At 42.7% G+C, this 23,581-nt stretch overlaps 1 protein-coding gene across 9 annotated transcripts in view; it reads right to left on the bottom strand.

Annotated features, from left to right (window-relative positions):
* Positions 1-23,581, bottom strand: part of AKAP13 (A-kinase anchoring protein 13) — a 332,046-nt gene that overhangs the window by 155,036 nt on the left and 153,429 nt on the right. For all 9 annotated transcript variants that reach the window (XM_030577586.1, XM_030577582.1, XM_030577585.1 and 6 more), the window contains 2 exons: positions 22,999-23,182; positions 4,907-5,096 (listed from right to left, as the gene is read on the bottom strand). In XM_030577586.1, coding sequence (XP_030433446.1) covers positions 4,907-5,096; positions 22,999-23,182 — 374 coding nt within the window. The remainder of the gene's footprint in view (positions 1-4,906; positions 5,097-22,998; positions 23,183-23,581) is intronic.

Genomic DNA, 23,581 nt, shown 5'->3' with positions numbered 1-23,581 from the left:
CATAGTGTAGACCAGGCCTCAGAGACACATGGTGGACACTCCGCTCATCTTAGTGAATGTTCCCAACCTTCTTTAGAGCCTATGATATACATGGTATGCCCATTCTCAGCTCCCCATTCAAATGGGTAGGACTTCAGATCTTGGATCAACTGAGAAAGATGGGGAGGGGACTGTAGACGAGCATGGGCCCCCTAGATCCTGACCCACACATGGGTGGCAGTATGAGAGGCTGTGGAAGGTACTCCATAGCCCAGCTTGGGGGGGGAGCGGGGGGGAGAAGAAAGGGGACTTAGAACCACTAGAGGCATGAGAGCCCACCAGATATGGACGTACACAAGAGAGGAGGTAATGTGAGACTTACAAGTGCCCCTGCCCCTATTCTCCCCTCTGCCACACACCCCAACAGCCCCCTTCCCACTGCAGTACCCCTCCACTATCTCTAACCCCCGAGCCTCCTTCACCTGATCCCTCAACCTCTTTCCCCGCTTGCAGTTATCTCCCTTCTTGTAACCACCCTCTCCTCACTGCAGTCCCAAATGCCTCTCCCCTCACTCACCACTCCCGGGAAATATTTGCATAGCTAATTTTCCCCCAAAGACTTTGGAAGAGGTAGCGGGGTTGGATGCACAGTTGGGATGCACTGGCAGAGCTCAGGGTGCCACTCTCCTCTCACCTGAGCCCCCAACCTTTCTCCTCTCCCCACCATCACCATTTATCCCCTTCCCCATAATTGCACCTCCCCACACTGCAACCTCACACCCCTCTCCCCATACTTCCCCACTTTTCGACCCCAGTGCCCCTTCGTTCCCAGGAAGCACTCACATGCCTAATTTTCCCCCCAAAATACCTTGATCCCATGACCTCTCAAACTCAAATAATTACTTATGATTCACAAATTGTAGCAACCTCCGGCCATTCAGTTCAAAACTCCTTTGGTCTTAGGTGGTGGTTTGTGTTTAACATGTCGTTTGGTTATGTTAATGACAGGATGAATTCACAGCCATCACGAGGTCTGATTCATCAGTCATTAGGAAGACTAAGATTTTGTCATGCCAATTTTTAGTAAAAGTCACAGACAGGTCACAGCCAATAACCAAAAATTCACAGAAATATCATGACTTTTACTAAAAATAACCCTGACAAAAATAGGGAATGGGAGGGCTCCCCAACACCCACTGCCACTGACGCTCACAGTGGCTGGGAGTGGCGGGCCCCACTGCCCGTGGAGGCTCAGAGCTCCAGGACTGGCAACTGAGAATTGATGGGGCCCCCTCCTCCAGCTCTGAACTCAGGGGGGCCCCCACTGCCCTCATGGGTGGGAGCTCCAGGGGCCGCCTGCTACCCGTGGAACTCCAGGGGCCGTTGCACCTGGAAGCTCCGAGGCGACCTGCTGCCTGCAACAGCTGGGACCTGCGGGGGCTCATGCTGTTGCTCTGAGCTCCAGAGGCTTGGAGCTCCAGGCAGGCACCTGGGCATTGTGGGGGCTCCCCCACATACAGCTCAGAGCTCCAGGGCTGGCAGCTGAGAGCTGGTGCCCCCACTGGCTGACAAATCCAGCCCCGTGACCCCAGGGCTGAAGCAGAAATTGTCACGGACAACTCTGGAAATGACGGATTTTGTGACCTCCATGACATAATTGTAAGCCTTAGTCATAAGTACCTCTCAGTTTAACAGTACAAGGCAGCAGAAAGAAACTGATTTTTTGGAGTCGGGGCTGTAACTCAGGACCTCATGGGGTCAAATGACCCCAATTTGGATCACTAATGCTACCCTGCACCCCCATAAGGCACACTATATTTCAAAGCTATCCAACTAACTATTTGAATTTTAGAATACTTACAAGAGTTAAGCTTTGAAACATATAAAATGGTGGGAATGGAAGCCATTTTAGCCATTTTTCTATATCGGTGCATGCGGAGTGTAAATATGTACATTTCCTTAAATACCATTCTCAATTTGGGTCTCTCAAAGATTTTGTGGATGCCATGCACTACTCTGGATAAAACTCAACAGATTGAGACCATTTTGACCTGCATCACATCAATAGTTTAATCCCTAGCTCTGGGCAAAGAAACCCAACTAGAAACTTTTCTTAAATGGCTATTTGGGGGGAGAGGGAGGCTTGTATCCCCAGAACCCCAAGCTCATATGACTCCAAATTTGGGTCTTTAATCCCACCAAGCACCCACCTGAGGCACACCAATTTTTAAAAAAAATTGACTAAGCATGTCAGTTTTAGAGGACTTAGAAGCGTTAACCTTTAAACAGATGTCATGATGCAACTTTAACTATAGGAGTGCTCCCGTGCCACTACAATGACAGACCATGCAGTTCTAAACTTGCAATGTTGTCCAAGCTCCGTGGTGGGTTAGAATGCACATAAATGACTGGGAAGGAGTGGGCATTGGCTGGAAATACTGCTCTACATGAAGAAAAAACACATGATAGATCCATTTGTGTGGGTGCGCAACTGAACAAGTTCAAATGGAGTGTCAGCTGTCTGGTGGCTTCCACCCTGCAGCAGAGCACAGGGAATGGTCTACTGGTTTCCAGCCAATACAGAAAAACACAAACAAAACTGACACTTGTTGTGGAACAAGTAAAGTTTTGAAAGACACGGGGCATGGGAGCCTTCACATCCTCCCAGTGAAGTCACTCTGCTGATAGACTGAAAAATAGAGCCTTCTCCAGAGAAAGCCAACTGGCTTTCAGCTTAGCCTAAATGAAGTAATTGCAGGGCTGCTTTCCAAATTCAAATCAGATTAGATTTGAAGTGAAACAGGGCTGGAAAAAAATCTAAACATAGCTTTTCTGATTTCATTGTCAGACAAAATGAACCCGTCAGGCATCTGCACCATCAAAGAGAAACATGCTTGGTATGTTAGACATATTTTACTGTCATCTGGTGGTAAGAGGAGGTAAAGTGAGGTGATTCCAACACTTGCTTTGGTTTGCCACTTGCATCACCAGTACACCAATACCACCAGCTGAAACCCAGAGTTGCTACCATTCTCTATTCAGACAACAGTGAGGACTGTTGTTCAGAATGATCAGTGTGCTAAAACTTCAACTAGTAAAAATGAAAAATACTCCTCCGACCTCCTCCTTTTTATCTCTTAATGAAAAAGGAGTAGTAATATTTAAATATAACAACTCTGCGGGCTGTAACTCTTCATGTAGACACTACCTATGCCAACAGCAGGGCTTCGCTCATTGGCATAGGTAATCCACTGCCCTGAGAGGTGGTAGATAGGTCAACAGAAGAATTCTTCCATCAGCCTACTGCTGGTCTACACCAGGGGTTAGGTTAGTATAGCTACAGTACCTCTCTCAGGAGTTTGATATGTCATATCCCTGTGAGACGTAGCTATCCCAAAGTAAACTCCTAGTGTAAGACAGGCCTAGGATGGTAGAATTAAACAAAAACATACAGACATCTGAAAGGAATGGTGGACACACAAGGAAAACTGTACAGTTCTGTAGTAGCTGTAAAATCCTGACCACCATTTTGCATTTCACTGTCTGAAGAGGGTCTCCCAGGCAGCTCTGAGAGTGGAATTTTCCAAAGACCTCGGCCTTGACCTAATTGCAGATCCTATGATCAAGCTCCCAGTGACTTCAATGGGCGCAGTATCAGGCCAATGCCAAGTGCTTCTGAAAACCCCACCGTGAACTCCTACAACATTTAACAGGAGTGGACTCACCCTCAGAAGCCTGCACAGAGGTACTAAAGAAGAGTGTACAATGCTCCCAATACCTCTACTCTGGCCTTTCCCCTCAACCGGAGTGCTGCTTCCCGGCAGATCTATTATTGTCTTCTCCCAAACAAAAACATTCCCATCTCCCTAGCCCTCTATTAACCCCAGCCAGTACCAGAACCCACCTCACACTCCCCGCCCACTGACCCAACCACCTTGCAGGGAACTACCCTGTGCTCCAAGCAATTTTCTTTTGCCCTCAGGATGCAACTCGCCTTCTGCATGCAGGGACGAGTCAGGATCTGGAAGCAGAGAAAGGCAGAGTACATGAGGAAGGAGGTGCAGGGCAGGATTTGCTTCTCACTAAAGAGTCCTGACTGAGCTCCACCTCTTAGACGGCAGAAAACTTCCCTTCATCCGAACAATGCCTTTAGTAGAGCCCCATTCCCAAATCAGAGGAAAGCAGACAGTTCCCAGGTAAGATACCCCTGGGAATTAGTTAATTACCATATATACTCGTTCATAAGCTGAATATTTTTGGTAAAAAGTGATGCATCAAAGAGCGGAGGTCGGCTTATAAATGGGTCAACACCAAAATTTGATGATTTTAAACTTTCAGGAATCATTGAATTAAATATCTAATACATTGTCATTTTGTTTACCTGAAGCGTCTGCAGGCATGGAGCCCCGTAGCTCCCAGTATCCACGGTTTGCCATTCCCAGCCAATGGGAGCTGCGGGAAGTGGCGCAGCACGTCCCGCAGCTCCCATTGGCTGGGAATGGCTAATCGCGGAGACTTGGAGCTGAGGGGCTCCATGCCTGCAGACACACCAGGTAAACAAAACGTCCAGGCCTGCTAGCGGCTTATCCTAACGGGCCAGGAGCCAAAGTCTGCCAACCCCTGAAATATAGACTCGGCTTATGAAAGGGTCATACATTTTTTGCTATTTTTATCTAACCATCTTGGGGGGTCGGCTTATAAAGGAATGGGCTAATGAAAGAGTATATATGATATATCTAAGTTAAGAAACAGTTTCTTACTGTAACTGTGGTTCTTCAAGATGTGATGGTCTAGTGTCGTTTGTAAATGCCTATGTGAGCACTGCCTAGGTGCACAGTTTCTTACAAGATACCTGGAAGCTCAAGCTAACAGCAGCAGGCAGCCCAGGTACATTTACACTCAGTGTATTGCCCTGTCCCTTTCTCACCGTGTGCTGGTGGCTTGCTATGAATTTCTGGAGTTGCTCGATGTCATGCTCCATGCTGGCCTTTGCTCCTTCCTTGGCTTCAGCCGTTAGCATATAAACATTCAGCCCACAGTGGTATTTCACACAGTAGTCCCCCGAGTGCACTATATGAGACAAAGTGCTCCAAGACTCTGGTTCACCAGCTTCCTCTCTGAAATAAAACAAACCCAGGTTAACACATAAACGAGACTGAAATGCTGTGATGCAGTGACACACATTCCTTGGTTGGATACTTATCTAGTCAATGGCCCAAGCAAAAGAGACTACAAGGTGGTTTACTCTGCAGGCTAGAAGGTCAGGCCAAGAAACATATGCTCCCCAATCTTGGCAGAGGGAAATGAACTGGAGTTGAGAGCTAGAATCAATGACAAGCTACATCCCAAAACGTCCTGTGAAGTCTTATTAACCTGAAGTTTCCAAGCTGTCAGAAGGTTATAGCAAGTAGTAACGACAGGCAAAGTGTTTGCTTTCTAAAGTGAATTTAATGCAGAAAAGGTGGCCAGGTTGACAGCCCTAGAGTGGGATCTGTCTCCTAATCTATGGAATAAGGACTGTAGGGCAATAGGCAAACAGCAAACCAACTTTTATGACAGAAACATTCCTCCAGGGATCGGACAAACAATTAACTCACTTCATAGAGTGCAAGCAACCATCATGAGATAGCAATTTTCAATCATTACTGAACTGCACTTGATTTGAACGGGTGGCCTAAAGGGGAAGATCTTATATGACCATTCTTACATAACAGTGAGGTCACCAATATCCTGAGATATCAAGTCCCTCTACAGTAGGATTATTGATTTCATTATAGAGCTCCCCATTTTGCCAGTTAACAGTAACAAAATCTTTAAAAAGGGTCAGTCCTGTGGGGAAAAAGAAAAAGAAAACCAGGCCATTGTGTCCACCAGCACAGAGCTTTAGAGCTATAACTCAATTACATTCTTATTTACATAAAATGAATACAGTAATAGTCAAAATACTGCCACCTTCACTACAAACTTCAGAGCATGACTACACTGACAGGAGAACAGAGGCACAACCATATGGAACTTTTCCTGTCCCTAATTGTTAGGAAAATTGTTATGATTCTAATTGTTAATATGAACTGAGATACCACAGTAAATGGCACAGTTTAAGAACCAGAACTGAAAGAAGAGAGTCAAGTAGAATTTCCATTAAGGTTACAAGCCTAGCAGAAGTTTGTATTTGAGAGTGATGCCTGTGATAAAGACTGAATTTGAATCTAAAAGTATAAATCATACCGATGTGCTGTGCTGTATCACAGTGTGATTGGCCCTTTAAGGGGAGTTAGGCCCAGCCACAGGTGTGATAGATCAGCAACCTTCTAGCTGAGGCTGATCAGTTAGGAATCAGAACCCAGATTTTTAAAGGTATTTAGGTATTTACTGTGCTCAGCATTCCGATGTCTAACAGATTTAGGAGCCTAAATTCAATTTTCAAAAGTCATTTGAGGAGCCTAAATTCCATGAAGTGTCAATGAGATTCTGGTTCCAAGGTGCTGAAATCTCTTTTTTAAAATGATAGTTGGGCTATATCTACACTGCACTTTTGTCATTATAACTCAGGGGTAGGCAACCTATGAGGGCTCTGCATTTTAATTTAATTTTAAATGAAGCTTGTTAAACATTTAAAAACCTTATTTACTTTACATACAACAATAGTTTAGTTATATATTATACACTTACAGAAAGAGACCTTCTGAAAACGTTAAAATGTATTACTGGCATGCAAAACACCTTAAATTAGAGTGAATAAATGAAGACTCGGCACACCACTTCTGAAAGGTTGCTGGTCCAGTTATAACTTTTGTCACTTGGGGGTGTGAAAAAAACCACACCCCTGAATGACAAAAGTTTTGACGCCAAAAAGCACTGGAGTGGACAGTGCTTTGTTGGTGGGAGATGCACTCCTGGTGATGAAGACACCACCCCTCACTGGAGGTGGTTTTATTTTGTTGCTCGGAGAGCTCTCTCTTGGTGACAGAGAGCGGCTACATTGCACATCTTACAATGGCGTGGCTGCAGTGGCACAGCCATGCCATTGTAAGGTGTGTGGCGTAGACACAGCCTTGTGCTCTTACATCAGCTGAGCAAATATTCAATCTGCATTTGCTATGTCAGAAAGTGCTGGAGAATGATGGGAGAGTGGCCCATGCCTTTGTGGATTATGCTAAGGCATTTTATAGCATATGGCACAAACCTCTTTGGGCAATCCTGTGGCTGGTCGGAGCCGGGGAAAATGTAATAAGTCTCATAACAAATCTCTATGAAAACAAGATGGCTTCAGTGTGCATGAGTAACGCAGCTGGTTTGACGTGACGATAGATGTCAGATAGGGCTGCATGCTATCACCGATCCTCTTGAACTGTTACATTGAGGAAATTTTTAAAAGATCCACTAATGAAAGCCTACAGGAGGGCATACCTGTCAGAGGATAAAAATTAGATATCTGTGTTTCACCAATGATATTAATCAGATAGGACTGTTGCAAGAAGAGGAGCACAAATTGCCAGAAAGAATAGCGGTGGAAGTAGATATGTTAGGTCTAAAGACATCACACGAAAAGACAAAGTCAATGGTAACATCTAAATCTGCTGGAAAAGTGAGATATTTCTATCCAAATCTGAAGAGGCATTGGAGTGTGGTGAGCACTTCAAATACCTAGGTAGCATGATGACAAGAGACTCTAAACATCACTTAGAGCAGGGGTTGGCAACCTTTCAGAAGTGGTGTGCGAGTCTTCATTTATTCGCTCAGATTTAAGGTTTCTCTATCAACACTGCCAGTAGATAGTGGGCACGGTCGGGTGGGGCTACCCTGAGACAATTTTATACACTATATATATTGCAAAGAACAATCCTGTACTGACAGTGGCTGATGGACTAGCTGCCCTAACAGATTTTTTTCTAATTTCTATGACTCACTTCAAATTAATCTATGATTCATCCAAATCAAGCCCAGTCTAAATGGACCTGATTTTCCTCTCTTTTTCCACGGCATAACTCAATTGACTTCAATGGAATTGCTCCTGATTTATTCAGAATCAGAATCAATATTTCAAAAAAGAAAGAGAAGGTAATGTACAGTTTTCTATTACAAATGGCTGTTTCAACTTCTATAAAACCAACCATCAAACCCCTGCAATCCAAGTTATTTTATGCTTTTAATAGCTCAGTTAACTGAACAAATGGCCTTTCTTTATCAAGGAAACAGACATTTCTGTCTGAGCTATTTTTCTTTTCAGCTGTCATATATGAGAAATCACTGTACTTAGAGAAGCTTTCGGAACACAATGAAGCAGTCATGGTGAAAAGCCCATTCACCAATTCATGAGAGCAACATCAGCGAGATTAAAGAGAACTAAGCACAGCGGCCTTTGTCAATTTCCCATCAGCTTCAAGTATATTTGTGAGTATCTTCAAACAGGCATCCACAAAGCAATCTGCAGAATTCAGGATTATGAATGACTTCACAAACATCAAAATTCAGAAATGAATCACAGAGTAACTACGGCTATCTGTTTGCCTCTAATGAAATTCACCACCTTCACAGATGTATGCCAGATTTATTCAAATAATTACTTCCACATACAAAGAAAAAAATCTCTTTCATATACAAATTTCATGCTGAGGGTTAAACTGAACATTTCCATGATGGTGCGTAAACCTTGTTAAGTAGCAAATTACATCTCACATCCAGGCAGTTACAGGGAACTATTAGCTCAGTATGCAACAACAGTCAGCTGTACCATGCCCAAATGAAATAAAGATATACCGGATGGCCTGCATCTACCACCCTTACTCCACGAGTTGTCCCATTGAGGACCGTGATGAGTCTTCAGCGAATGGGACTCCTCCCAGAGGAAAGTATTGCCACAGCTCAGGGCAACTGCACCTGTATTTCCCCTTTGTAGTCCAGCAAAGACACCCATTCTTAGGTTTCCAGCTCCCTAGCTGTTCCTCTCTTGAGCAGAGACCTGCATCTCACTCTGCTGACTGGGGTTTTTCCAGACTGTGAGTTCCCCAGCAAGTCAGACTGCCGAAATTTATAAATTTAAATTAATATAAATTTAAATAAAATTTATTCAACGGTGTACAGGGGTTAGTGTTTTAATACATCTCAAATTTTACTTCAGCCTCCAGATTTGAGTAATTAAAGTTATGGAAAGATGCCAAAAACCTTATAAATCACTCCTAAAGACTGTGTCACTGAGTTTGGCAAGGACAAATTTCACGTTGATGGTAATGTGCTGTTCAGTACTGTAGGTGCAAGGCTGTTACAAATGGTAATTAATTTTATTTTATTATAATGAGTGATGGCACTGGTAGGCTTTGAACTTGTTTAAAAATTGTAAGTAGATCAGTAAAAGAATGTGTTCATCGGAATATGGTGGCTACGGAAACTAAAGCTCAGAGTTTCATTTTAATCACAGACAAGCACGGACTTTATGGTTTTTTAATCAGAAAATTGGGGGTGGGGGAGGGTTATAATGGAAAACTAGGATCCCTGTTGATCAGATCTACGCTGTGAGAGTATCCACACAGCACTGAAAAAAGTTCCAGGATACAAACTGGGATGAATTCTCCGCTCTCAGTCCCTGTTTTAGTTGTTCTAAAATACTAATCAGAAAAAAAATATTCCTGGAGGGAAGAAATTTGTTTCTTTAGGGATGAACAGTGTTTGCATCCAATCAGGAAAAATATTTACCAGGCCATCCTGCAGCTACAGAAACATCTCAGATTAGGATACAAGCCCAAAAAGGAGTGACAGCCAAAGCAATTAACCCAAATCATTGCTACCATCAAAGTAATTCAGGCCATGACCATGACGTACTGAATCCAAGAAACTAATTAGACTGGACACACCCTAGTGCAGTTAGTATATTTGAAACGTAAAACAGCACAATATATTTTCATGTCCAAAGGCTGCCCAAGTAGATCATTTGCTCTTCCCTGGTGAAGAGCACTCAAGAAACAAAACAACAGATTTAACGCAGCAGAGCAAATATGATGGCTCTGCGTCACTATCTTGCAACAGAAAGAGATAGAAATCTGCAACTATACAGCAAGTCTTAGAACTTCCTGCAGCTACTGATGAGATATTTTTAAGAAGAGGGAAGAAGAATGAGAAGGGGAAAACAAAATGTGCTTCAAAAACAGAGAGATGCATTTGCAATTGGACTCTGAGGTCCTAAGTGCAAAATTTCAGATATTGATTTGCACAGGTTTGAAAATCATATGGATTTTCAGGGTGGGGGTGTGTGGATAGGGGTCGGGGCAGTGAGGGGACAGGGAGCAGGTGGGGTCGGATGGAGGTGGGGTCTAGAGGGGGGCAGTTAGGGGTGGGGAGTCCCAGGAGGGGGTGGTCCAGGGACAAAAAGCTGGGGGGGGATTGGATGAGTTGGGGGTTCTGAGGGGGGCAATTGGGGCAGGAAGTGGGAGGGGCGGATAGGGGGCAGGGGCCAGGCTGTTTGGGGAGGCCCTCCATACCGTTTTGGAACCCCAATGCGGCCTTCAGGCTAAAAAATTTGCCCACCCCTGCACTAGACAATCTATTCAGATTTTAGTGAGTGCTCTGTGACAGAACAGCGCAAACTGCTTCAATAAAGCTCACAGTTAGATCCTTCACTACTGAAATTTGAAGACATTGATGACTGGGTCACCATTAAAAAGTCACCATTTCTACAAAGTTATCACAGTGGTATATCAGACCCCAGAGTATTTCCCTAGTCCTAGAAGGGAATTCTATTATGTGGTTGTCCTGGGTAAATAACTTTTAATGGTAAGAACCATTCGTGAAAATACTATCACTGCTGAGAGGATACAATGACCTCCCAGCTGAAATGGTATTCACTACCATTGTGCAGAGGCAATGCAAAGAAATCTGGAAATATAGCCTCTCAGAACTACAATAAAACAGAACTTTAATACTCACCAGTGACGTTTTCAAATAAATTGTTTGGGTTAAGGGATCTACAGCAACACACTCAGGTGATTAACTTTTCACCAACTACCACACCTGACTCTGTGTGGATGTGACAGTTTGTGTATGAGAGAGATTTTCACCTTTTAGGTGCCTCCAGAAATAGGCAGGAAAGCAGTAATGAATACATTTGTTAGTGCCCTAAGAATACGTTATGGGCCACTCACTAATTTGAATGCTTTCTGAGGTGGCAACAAAGAGTTAAGATTTTACTTGTGTAATAGTGACTAATTCCTTACCATACTGCATATGGAAGTGAACAGAAGCAGGGTAGAAGATTAGGACACTAATAATTCTGGATTGCATAACCAGCGCTCCCCAGTAAAAGGTGAAATGTTCAACAAATGATTTCAAAATGCCTTACACTGTAATTTGGGAAATGTTCAGACCACTGATAAATACCAGACAATATAAAATTCCTGTCAGAAAGGTGGTTTAATTTGCATCCCTTCTTTAATAAATGTTCACAGATTTTCATATCCTCAGATAGTATGAAAAATTATTTTCAGTGCAATTCATACTTCTTCGCACAAAGGGACTACACTCTTTTAAACCAAGCATTTTTTCAGACCTCAATGCAGGCTGTACAATAAGAAACCAAAACAGCAACACTGATATTATATATACTTGCAGGCAAATCAGCTCACATACTATAAAGACATAATTGCCTGTTATTAAATTAATTCTTCCTTTTGTTTTATATTCACACCAACTATCTTGAATTCAAAAAGACTGGTGCCTCTTGGCATTCACCTCTAGAGATCCAATACTGTAGCACTCAACATTACTGAAGGAACCAAAATAGCCTATTAAAGGTAATTAGTGTAGAAAAGGGATGGCCGAATTTTGCATAGATGATGGTCTCATTGGAAGCTGAGGGTAAGTCTGGGAGCTGCAAGTATTTAGGATAAAATGGAACAGATTAACCCACTCTCATCTATAATACACAGGTGTGGCCAATGGAAACTGCCTCTGCATGCAATGTTTGACCTCTATCCAAACAAAGGTTTCTCTGGTCAAGATGAGCATTGCATAATGGGACATTTTGTCTCTGCAGGACACACCTACATAATAAATATGCACATGACTACAGGCTATGTTATAACTCTATGGAAGGCTGCATTTTGCCTATAAGCCACCCCTTCAACTATATCTTAAATAAAATTTAAATTAATGGAGATATCCTATCTCCCAGAACTGGAAGGGACCTTGAAAGGTCATTGAGTCCAGTCCCCTGCCTTCACTAGCAGGACCAAGTACTGATTTTGCCCCAGATCCCTAAGTGGCCCCCTCAAGGACTGAACTCACAACCCTGGGTTTAAGCAGGTCGATGCTCAAATCACTGAGCTATCCCTCCCCTCCTTCTATCTGATAAAGAAAGATCTTATTCTTTCTCTTGCTCGCCCCCAGCCCTCTCCTTTCCCTTGCGGGAGATAGGAGATCTTCCTCTCACAGTCTTTTTTGGCTTCTTGACTGGAGCTGTGGAGGGAGACCAGTGCCGGCTTGTGGATGGCGCTGGTGGAGCACTGCGCACGGAGACCACGGTGCTCGGTGCGGAGTCAGACCGCTGTTCTGGTGCTGGAGTGAGTATCAACTCCATTAGGAATGCTTTTAAAGGGATATCACGCTACTTCTTCATCTTAGGTTTGACGGACTTGCAGATACAACACTTGTCGCTTATGTGTCCCTCGCCTAAGCACCTTAGGCAGTAGTTATGTGGATCGCTGATGGGCATAGGCTGTTTGCAGTGATCGCAGAGCTTAAAGTCTGGGGACTGGGGTATGCCCCGTCCCCCAGCTCAGTCCTGTTTGGGACTATGAGAACTTCAAGAACTACTAAGGGTAACTAACTGTAACAACAACTATCTACAATTATACTACAAGTTCTACGAACAGAGAACGAGACAACGCTAGACAGAGCAGCAGATGTTCCAGCACCATCACTGGCGGCAAGAAGGAACTGAGGGTAGGGGGAGTTGGCGGCGCCCCCTATACCGTGGCACATGTGCACCTCTCCAGGGGGCATCAGAGCTGGTCCTCTATGGATACTGTTGAGGGAAAAACTCCCAGCACCAGTGCATGGGGCAAGCTCACACATCTAACATACAATGGACTTGAGCAAGCACTCGAAAAAGAACTGTTGTTCTTGTATATTGGTTAAGAACAAACTTGTTTTCCATCTACAAGGTAGCCTTTTGCTGGACTAAATGGAATCCTGTGCAGAAAACTTTGATGGTACACTGGAATGACTATTGCTAAGTTATTCCATACACACAACCTCAAAAAATCTTATTAACTCTATAACAGATAAATATTCAGAAGGTAATAGGTAACAGTGTTACCAGCTTAAAATAAGGAAGTTTTGCACAATAAATCAAACATAGAAAGCACTATCATAGCCTGTATAAATTCTAGTACAATATAAAAACCAAAAGAGAGGGTGGCAATCAAAGCTATTATACAGCTGAGTGAGAGTGGGCATTCAAGGGGATATATCTATCTAATAGGACACCAGGGAATATGAGCTACTCGATAGGACACCAGGTTTCGTCTGTTGTGTACTGCACTTTAACATGATAGTTTCTGAGCCATAATTGGGTTTGATGTAATGTTTATCCATTAACTAGAAGAAAAGCTGAGAAGCTGAAGTGCTATGTTAGTTGCTAACATAGGGGTTCGGGGAAGAAGTAGACTGGAAGTTTGGGGAGAAGGAAGGTTTGAGTGCAAACAGGAGGGAACATGAAAAGGACATCATTTCCCCCACTCTTCCCATTTTTCTTACGATCCTGATGCCTCTCTCAATGTGAATGCTTTAAAATAGTTACGCTGAATCAGCCCAGTCTAGTAGGGACAAAAAGATGTTCCCAGACTAAAGACCTTCAGTGACTCATGTGGAATAAGCTAGTACTCTACATCAAGTTTCTAGCAGACAGCTACACACCTCACAAAAATAACTTCCTACAATTAGCCCTCTTGTTAGCATGCGCAGCAGAAATACCAAACAATGAATGGGCCATAGAGACCACACCCCTACTAGGTTAGGGCTGGGACAAAGGAGATGTCATGTTCCAGATTTGTCAACCTGGCACCTCTTGCAAACAGTATATTTAATAAAAATATATTTTAAAAATATTTTTAAAAGTGTTACTTTCTGATGCTGAACATTCTGTGGATTCAAGCGATCTGCCTAATTAATGAATCAGTCTCTCTCTTCTAGATAACAATGAAATTAATACCCCAATTAACCACTGTCTGTGTAACCTCTACATTTTGTGTGTCACAATGGCAAAAAGCCAGCCATCACCTACAATTACGCAGCTTTGAGGGCACCATCAATACTGCTACTATAGAAATAAGCACCTAAACACTCATAAATCTATTAAAGGAGCATTTCCAGGTCAAATTAAGCTGAAAATTCAGTTTGTAAAACCCTTTTGACATATTCTCCACTGTTTTGCACCTTGTGTCATCATATACACCTGAGCAAACTGAGTGCAAAATGCCACTATCCTGATTTAGCAGTGTTATACGACCACTCTGCACTCGCTTTTCACAGGTGAAAATGACAGCTAAAGATACAAGAGAGACAACACAGGTGAGGTAATATCTTTTATTGGGCCAATTTCTGCTGATGAGAGAGAAGCTTTTGAGTCACACAGAGCTCTGCTTCAGATAAAAGATATGAGATAGAGGAGACTCAAGCCCAAATTACGATAATGACGATTTTTTGGTTTGTTTCTTTAAACCTCTGATCATATATAAATGTTTCCATGACTCCACTTTTTTAAATTGCAACTTTAAAAAAACAACAACAAAATACTCTGTACTGTTGCAAACAGAAATACTCCAGCATTGTATTAGGGCACAAGACCAGGGAAGTTTCACTGGCTGGGAAGAAAAACTATGACTAAAAGTTAGACTGATCAGTCTGCCCAAGCTAAGTGAAGTGCAAAATAGGAAACAAATAGCAAAAAGGGTTAAAAGTATATTCTTATTCTTTCTTGCCATGTCTCTATTTAGGATCTTTTATAGCCCTCTTCTAAAACTCATGATAGTACACCTGGCTGTCATGCAAATTGGTCTCTCTAAGGTCCAGTAATATCCAGCTCATGTACAGAGTCTTTGGTCTCCCCCCTGAATGTCTTCTATCCACAATCAATGCAACGGCCATCCTACCAATATAACTCCCAGGTCTCCACTAGACATGTCCTTATCAACGTAGCCTTCAATTGGGGTAACCTGCATTAGGCCCCTCACAATCTCATTTCTTTTTGTCCAACCATTTGACCATCCCAACATCTTCATCTCCAGGGCCAGTGCAAGGATGTTTCGCGCCCTAGGTAAAACTTCCACCTTGCGTCCCCCCACCCCCCGCGCCCCTGTCCCCCCACGGCAGCTCCCTCTGCCTCTGCCCTGAGGTGCCCCCCCTACGGCAGCTACTCCCTCCACTCTGAGGCGCCCCCTTTACGGCAGCTCACCCCTCCGCCCTGAGGCACCCCAGCTCACCCCTGCTCCATGCACGAGCACGAGCACCTCTAGCACACCATCGCTGCTTCATTTCTCCTGCCTCCCAGGCTTGCGGCACCTAAGCTGATTGGCACCACAAGCCTGGGAGGTAGGAGAACTGAAGCGGCCACGGCGTGCTCGGGGAGGAGGCGCGGCACGGGTGAGCTGGGGTGGGGAGTTCCCCTGCCTGCCCCTCCCCCCTTACTTGCTGAAGGCGGCCCTCCCTGCGCACTCCTGCCCCAGCTCCCTCTGCTTAAATGCCGGTGGCGACCAGGGTGGCCAAAGATCTGGCGGCTGCGGTCGCTGCCGAAGAAAATGGTGCCCCCCAAATCCCAGCACCCAGGGGCGACCGCCCAGGTCGCCTAAATGGTTGCACCGGCCCTGTTCATCTCCATAGTGGGGAATATACCGCTTTCTTTTCTTGTGGCTGGCTAAGTCTCTGTCCCATACATTAGGAGGGGCCAAACTACAGTTTTATGCATTCTAGCCTTTAACTTTATTGCTATATTTTTATAAAGGAGAACTGGTGTTAGCTCCTACAATTTGCACCATGTAGCTTTGGTACAATGCTGAGCATCACTCAGGAGGACATCACTGTCAACAACCACTAATCCTAGGAATTTAAATTTTTTCACTCTTCTAAGCTCTCTGCCTGTAATATCTTTTGGGGTGGGTCCTCCTCCCGCAGTCAGCATTGCATCAATCTTATCAACATTAACTCTAAGAGCTGCCTACTCAAAACTGTGCTGCAAATGTTCAGAATTGGTCTGCAGGGTCTCACAATGTTTTGTTCATGCCACTAAGCCATCAACAAACAGGATTTCCAAGGTGGCTCCCTTTGTACACTCTCATTTAGCACATCTAAGACAACTGTAAACAAAAAATGCTGATTCCTGGTGCAGGACAACATTTACTGGAAATTCTCTGCATAGCCCCATTTGGTTTTGACTACAGAAGTCGCGCCATCACACCTAACCCAGATAAAATGAATATCTCCTTCTAGCACACCTGTCCATCACAAACTCTGATGATCTTGGTACATGATCACACATCTTCTCCAAGTCCACAAAGACTATGCCCAGTTGCCATCTCTTTTTGCTGAACTTCATGAGAATTTGTAAAGCAAATATGGCATCAATTTTACTTCTTCCTGGCCTAAGTCCATATTGACCCTTCCAAATTTCGACTGTTCTGTGCAACTGCTTTTCAATAATCTTCTCCCATACTTTCTAAGCATGTGATGTCAGCTGAATTGAGTAATAATTAGCAGTGTAATATCTCCTTTATCTTTAAAAATGGGCAACATTAGCTTTTACGCCTTTCATTAGACATTTTCCTCTTTCTTACGAATATAATTCAACAGACTTGTAAAATACATGACTTTCCCTTCCCAATGACTTCAAGGCCATCCACCAGTACTACTTCTGGCCCAGCTTCCTCCTTTTTCATACTCCTAATGTGCCTCCCAAGCCTCTTCCTCCTGCATGCAATCTTTCAGGCCCAAGTTTGGCTTATGTGTTCTTAGTTCCTCCCTTCATCACTCTTTCAAAATAACCACCCCAGACTTTACTGATTGATTCACCATTTGTTTGAAATATACCATGTTCATTTCTAATATACATAAACTGGTTCACATTCCTCATCATTTTCTCTCTTGCCTTAATGAGTTTGCAGATTGTTTTTTCTCTCTCATATCCTAGTCAGTTATCACATGCATAAATGTTATCTGTCGTAACACTTCTTTTAGCTTCCTTTTTTGCCTTCATATACACCATCCTATCACTGTTCAAGCCACTGGCCTGCTGTTTTTTTCTTTTTCTTTTCAACAGATTCTTTATTTTGATGATTCCATCACAGAAAGCGTTCCTTCTTATCCTTTTCGGCACTGAGTCCATCACTCCTACGACTCCTTGTGCCATGTCCAGCAATATTAACTTTAGTTTGTACCAGTTATCTTCCACACATCCCTGTGTGTTGTCCAGAAGTCTATAGATTACTGCTTGTTCAAAGATTTTTTCCATTCCCATCTTTAAATTTCCACCACTTCAGCCTTTCCAGCGCCCAACAGTTCAGATGTTTCTGAGGTCTCTGCATTCTGAAGTCCATAATAAGTCTGTGCTGGTTCACAATGCACTTGCCAGGTATTACCTTACAACTGATTATTCATGAGCTATTGCTTCTTCTTGTCAACCAGAAATCAATTTGGGACTTGTGTCTGTCACTGGCATACCTTATAATGTTACTTTCCCTCTTCTGAAAGTGTGTGTTAGCAATCACCAGACAAGTCTGTAGGGCCATTTCCCCCTTGGAATTTCTGGTTCCAATGCCGTGCCTTTCATGGCCTGTTTCATACCCAGCCTTTGCAGTTATAACATGTGTACTTAGATCTGCTTGATAATTATCTTCTCATTGGGCGATATGTTTCCAGTAAGGCACATCAACTGATCCGAAAACTCCACATTTACCTTTTGATCCTCTCCTAACTGTGGTGCCTATCCACTTAATATATGGGCATTTACATCAGCTCAGTTTAATACTCAACTCATCAGCCAGTCTGACATTATGGTAAACTCTACCAAATGCCTCTGCATGGTTTCATCCAGAATAACTCCAACGCCATTAAAAGCACATCAGATTTTAAAAATTCTTTTGAATTTAATAATATAAGGTGATATTAATACAAAGAGACAATTACGTTTTAGTACTTTTTTTAAAATTGGACAGTGTCCCTGTAATATCAAATCTACTGAAAAAACTTTAGGAGAGGGAAAGAAAATCAGTAGTCGTCTACTGAAAGACAACAACACTGGGAGGGAAAGAAATCTGATATTCTTATCAGAAGGAGGAAGCATTTCATGAGCTTTGAAGAAGGGCATGAGTCTCAAAGCAACCCCCACTCTTTTCCAATTATGGTCGCTCTTAGCCATTGGTAATTGAGATGCTTTGTATACTCCTGTCCACGTGCTTAATATTTATGCATCTCACTCTGCCAACACCATTCCTCCTAGTTGAAGGGTCAATAAGAGGCAATCTTAGGAGAACATGGCACCTTTCATCTCTAAGTTATTAGTTCACATCCGGCTGAGGACAAGCACATAGGCAAAGATATTTCAGCCTGTTAGAGACGTACCACCTGCTTACATATAACAGCCACAAACCTGGAGCTGATATGAAGCCAGGTACTTACATCAGTACATGCGTATAAGTGGTGATTCTGGGAGTGCATTTACATAGGAGGCAACTTTCCTGCTAGGAATAGGTTACGTTTAATAAAACTACCTAGCCATTAAAATAAATGAAAATGTCAAGTAATTTATCCTCATTTTTGTTATTGTTGTTGTTATATCTGGAGATGAGAGAGCGGAAGAGAATGTCTTCAGCTTCTACCCTGACCACAGTTAAAGCCCTTATTCAGCAAAGTATTTAAACATATGCCTACCTTTAAACCCACACTTAAATCCTTTGCTAAATAGGAATGGGATTACTCACATATTTAAAATTAAGCATGTACTCAAGTATAGATACCTAGAAGAGTTCCCATCTCAGAGGCACTACTGAAAGCATCTCATCGGGAAACAGCACAGACTTTACTACTTACATATTTTAGATCAAGGATTGCAAAATGCTCACAAAACATCTTTTTTTTCTGTTAGTTGGGCCTGGGTCAGTATGAACTTGGAAATTACATCTATTTTCTGACAAGAACCACACTTTGTCCTGCCTCTCTGTGCACTGATTTACATCTTCACATGCTGAGCCACCTGGCTATTATCAGAACATTTTAAGGAAGGGTAATACTCTCCCTATGATCCCTTAGCTGCACTGATGACTTTATTAATAATAGAGAAGGGAAGAAACCTACCAGACAGTGATAACACCACAGATGCAGAACTGACTCAAATAAAATCCTGCAAAGTTTTCTGGGAGAAATTAGTGACTGTTTAAGCTCTGAATCTCTCCTTTCTCTTGTAAGCATTCAAAAATAAGAGTCAGACAGAAAAAAAAAAAGGATATTCCTTGTGGGTCTTTTCATCCTTCTTACCTACTTCTTTCTTTATGGTGTCACACTCATGACTGGCTGCTGAGAGATTCCACATGTGGACCTGGATTACTATACTGCATTCTATTTGGAAACATCAGCTAGTGCAAAATGCAGCTATCCTCTTACACAGCCAAATTACTGCCAGGAAGCAGGTGACCCCTACATTCCAGAGTGAACTGGCTCTTCGTGTATAATCTACACAGCGACTGGGAGACAATCACATGCTAGCTGTGCTCGAGTGAGCTTCCTAAAAACAGCAGTATGGCCATGGTGGCACACACAGCTGCTTGAGCTAGCCACCCGCCTACATACTCAGAGGGCTGGGCAGATTCATACTCCTGCAGCTAGCCCAGGGAGCTGCCTGTGCCACCCCAGCCACACTGCTATTTTTAGCACACTGGGCTGTACAAAGCTAGCATGTTTGTTTACCCACGCTGGGAAGCACATTCCTTTAGAGGTCAACTCTCCCTTTGCTTGATAATATGGCCACTGAGGTTAGCTGAGGCTCTCAAGCTAACAGTGGCCAGAATTAAACATAAAAGGGCTACTGGCAAACCATTCTCAATGAAGGGACCTCGAATCTGGAATTCGCTCCCACCACTGCTTTAAGAGACAGCTGGTTTCAAGGCCAGCCTATTTTCCTAGCTGTTTTCAGAAGGGGATGGATCATCATTTGGTCGCTGATTTGTATCCTGCAAATGAGAGAGACATTTAAAATGTCTAGTAAATAGACAGATACTTAGCAAATGTGGATGAGCTCCAGTAATGGAGAATCCTGATGGGATGTTTTGGAAAATATTACTGCCTCAGGCAATAGATTATTCCATTTTCACTAGGAGAGAGGCAAGGTTTATTCTGCAAACCTTATTTATAGATAAAACAAAGGTGCACAGAGGTGATTTACGACTTATTCTTCACACTCCCAGTAAGATCTCACTTCATTTTAGTGTGCTGTAAGTTCTAATCCAGTTCTGTCTTTCACTCTTGAAGAATCTGTGCTCACACCTCTCATATCAAGAGATGATGCAGGGACCAGTTAACATAAGAAAGCAACAACTCTCCAGGAGTTCTGAGAAAGAAAATGTTAAGGCTGTTTTCATGAAGAACTGCAACAGCTCAAAAAAGGAAAAAAGTTTTTTTCATAAATAGGGAAGAACCAAGGGATGGAGAGAGAGGAATCATGGGATTTTTTTAAAATCTGAGCACTTCCCAGAATTCCACAGGTTTCCACTAAGCATCCCACAACACACACAGAAAAATCCAAGAACACATACAGCTCAGCAGTAAAGCAAAAAAGGACCATAGGATAACATCAGAGAACACAACACACTTAGTACACATCAAGCCCACACCACATACCCAGTGGATATGTCTACACAGCAAGCGGCAGTGAGTCTCCAAGGCCAGGTCAACAGACTCAGGTTGATGGGACTTGCGCGATCTCACTAAAAATAGCTGTGCGGATGCCGGGGCTGGAGCTTGGACTCTGAAGCCTATCCTCTAAGCTTCAATGCCCAAGTCACAACATCTACACAACTATTTTTAATCACAGTAAGATGAGCCCAAGTCTGTTGACCTGTGTGCACGTTATTAGTACGGCTTGCATATTACATGCCAACTAGTGTCAATTCAATGCAAATTAACCCCACCATGTACACAAGGCCTTAATCCTCTTTGAGGCAGAGACTGTCTTTTTTGTATTATTTGTTTTAACACAAAGGGGTCCTGGTCCACAACTAAGGTTCGTAGGCACTACAGTAGTACAAATAATAATATATCCACACGTTATGTCCTCACTAGTCAGGCTAAGAGGGGTATTCAGTATCTTGTTGCTGAAGCTAAGTAAAGCTTTGAGGAAATAATAGGGATAACAGGAATTCAGATCATATTGGTAGCATAACTGAAATTTGGTCTTTTACTTTCACAGGTGAACTACAAGGCCATCACAAGGCCTCTTGTCTTAGGTCAGAATCACTTTCCAGGGAAAAACAGTAACACTAGAGGGATACTGCCAAAAATCTAAGGACTCAGAACTTTTAGTTTTGACTGATGTAATTTTCTTGACTGCATCCTGTCTTTCTTGACTATCCTGTTATATTTCTAACCATCTAAACACTTAGGAGAGTTTCACCTTATTTCATGGTTAACAAACCACATTATAGGATTGATCCATTTATTCCAACTTTAATACAGTATACAGACAGGAGGTGTGTGGGTATCAGAGAATTAGGGGGATTGAACATTGTCACAGAATGATTCATGTATCAAAAGATCACTTGGGAAAGCGGGTGTAACGCCCACCTCCATGACCCCATATTATTCTCAGATGATGGGTATTAAATGAAAGCTTAATGAATAACTTCTTTTCCTCCTCTCTCTCTACTTTAACATGGTGTTGATAGAAAATTTTGAAACTTGTGAGATGGAAGATTAAATTCAATGTCTTCAGCACCATATATCACAAGACTGACTTTCAGCTTTGAGAATTATTCTCCCCCATCTCCTAAAACAACAACAACAGTAGTAGCAGTAATAATAATGGAGAATGAAGACATTATGCCCAACAACATGCACTGGTGTTTAATAACATTAACACAATACATGGCATTGGGCAACTGAATGCAGATTTAAAAGGAGTCTAAAAATTCAGAGCAGAAAAGGAAAGTTAATGACAGAAGAGCTTAAGATGACAAGATATCAAGATAATAAAAATGGATAACAATATAGATTAAGTGTGCAACTGGTTAAAACGTTTTCTCCTGCTTTAACAAACATTCCACTCAAAGCAAACAGACTAAATAAGTGTTATCAGCTTTGGCTTTCGAAATTAGAGCTCTCAATATACTGGTATCAAAAATAACTTCTAGTCCTCCAAAACATTCTTGTAAAGCACTTCAATTAAAAAAAATGTGAAAACACATATACATGATTGGTCACTTGGGTCTAGTCACTATGTCTTCACAAACCTCTAATTTTGTTTTTAAACACATAGTTCATTTCAACCCAGAGCTTCAGGGATACATATCTTTTCCATAAATGATGACATTTTATTCTATAGAATCAGCATGGCTTGTTTTAAGCAAAAACTGGTAGAGAATAATATTTAACAGAAAGAAAAACAAAAAACCTCACCCAAACTCCCAATATCAGCTTTCCACTGGGGGATCTGGCACTTGTGCAAGGAAAAACTTCTTCACTTGTGTTTGCATAAGGTTTAACTCTAACATTGTTACAAAAAATGACGTGACAACTGTAAACAGACAACTGTGCAACAAAAATAAAAATGAGAATATAACATGACTATTGCATTTCCCATAAACCTAGAGGTCCTGCCCAACTCTTTCCAGCAACAAAGACAAAAATAAAGAGTTAACAACAAAAACTGCACCTAATTGCAAAGAACGGGACTTGGATTCATGTTATTCAAATAATTATGCACAATACAGGCAAGGATGCTGCAGGGGATGGAAAGCCAACACAGGAACTCAGAAAAATTATTCTTACTGTGTCAAAAGCTGATGCAGCTTCTGATAGCCCCGCTCTGAGGCTAAGCTCACAGGTGTAGCCCCTTCGTTGTTGCGGATGCAAAGAGCTCCTCTTCCTCCTGGCTGCTGTAGCAGAAACCATGTCAACCTCAGAAGGCCCAGCCTCACTGCAAAATGCAACAATGTCTCCCGGGGGCTACTCTCTGGGAAGAAAGAAAAAAGAAAATGAAACGTGCAGATTATGGATTAGATGAATGCCACTTCCCCACATCCTAGCTACTGGAGTTGAGCCACACTGATGCAAAATACAGTACAATGGTTGGCACAAAACTAGCAGTCTCTCAGAGCCAAAAAGCCAGGCAACCCAAACACTGAAACACCTGGAAAAACATATGCAAAAGCTGGCTGTTCACATTCAGGAGAGGCTGGCACTTCAGAGCGAGGGGATCACCACAGCGTAGGGTCCTACCAAATTCACGGCCATAAAAAAGGCATCACGGACCATGAAATCTGGTCTTCCCCGTGAAATCTGGTCTTTTATGTGCTTTCACCCTATACTGTACAGATTTTATGGGGGAGACCAGCATTTCTCCAATTGGGAG

Source organism: Gopherus evgoodei, chromosome 10 (assembly GCF_007399415.2).
Source record: "Gopherus evgoodei ecotype Sinaloan lineage chromosome 10, rGopEvg1_v1.p, whole genome shotgun sequence".
Classification (NCBI taxonomy): domain Eukaryota; kingdom Metazoa; phylum Chordata; order Testudines; family Testudinidae; genus Gopherus; species Gopherus evgoodei.
The sequence above is the reverse complement of the archived record's forward strand: the minus strand, read 5'-3'. Positions and strand labels throughout refer to the sequence as shown.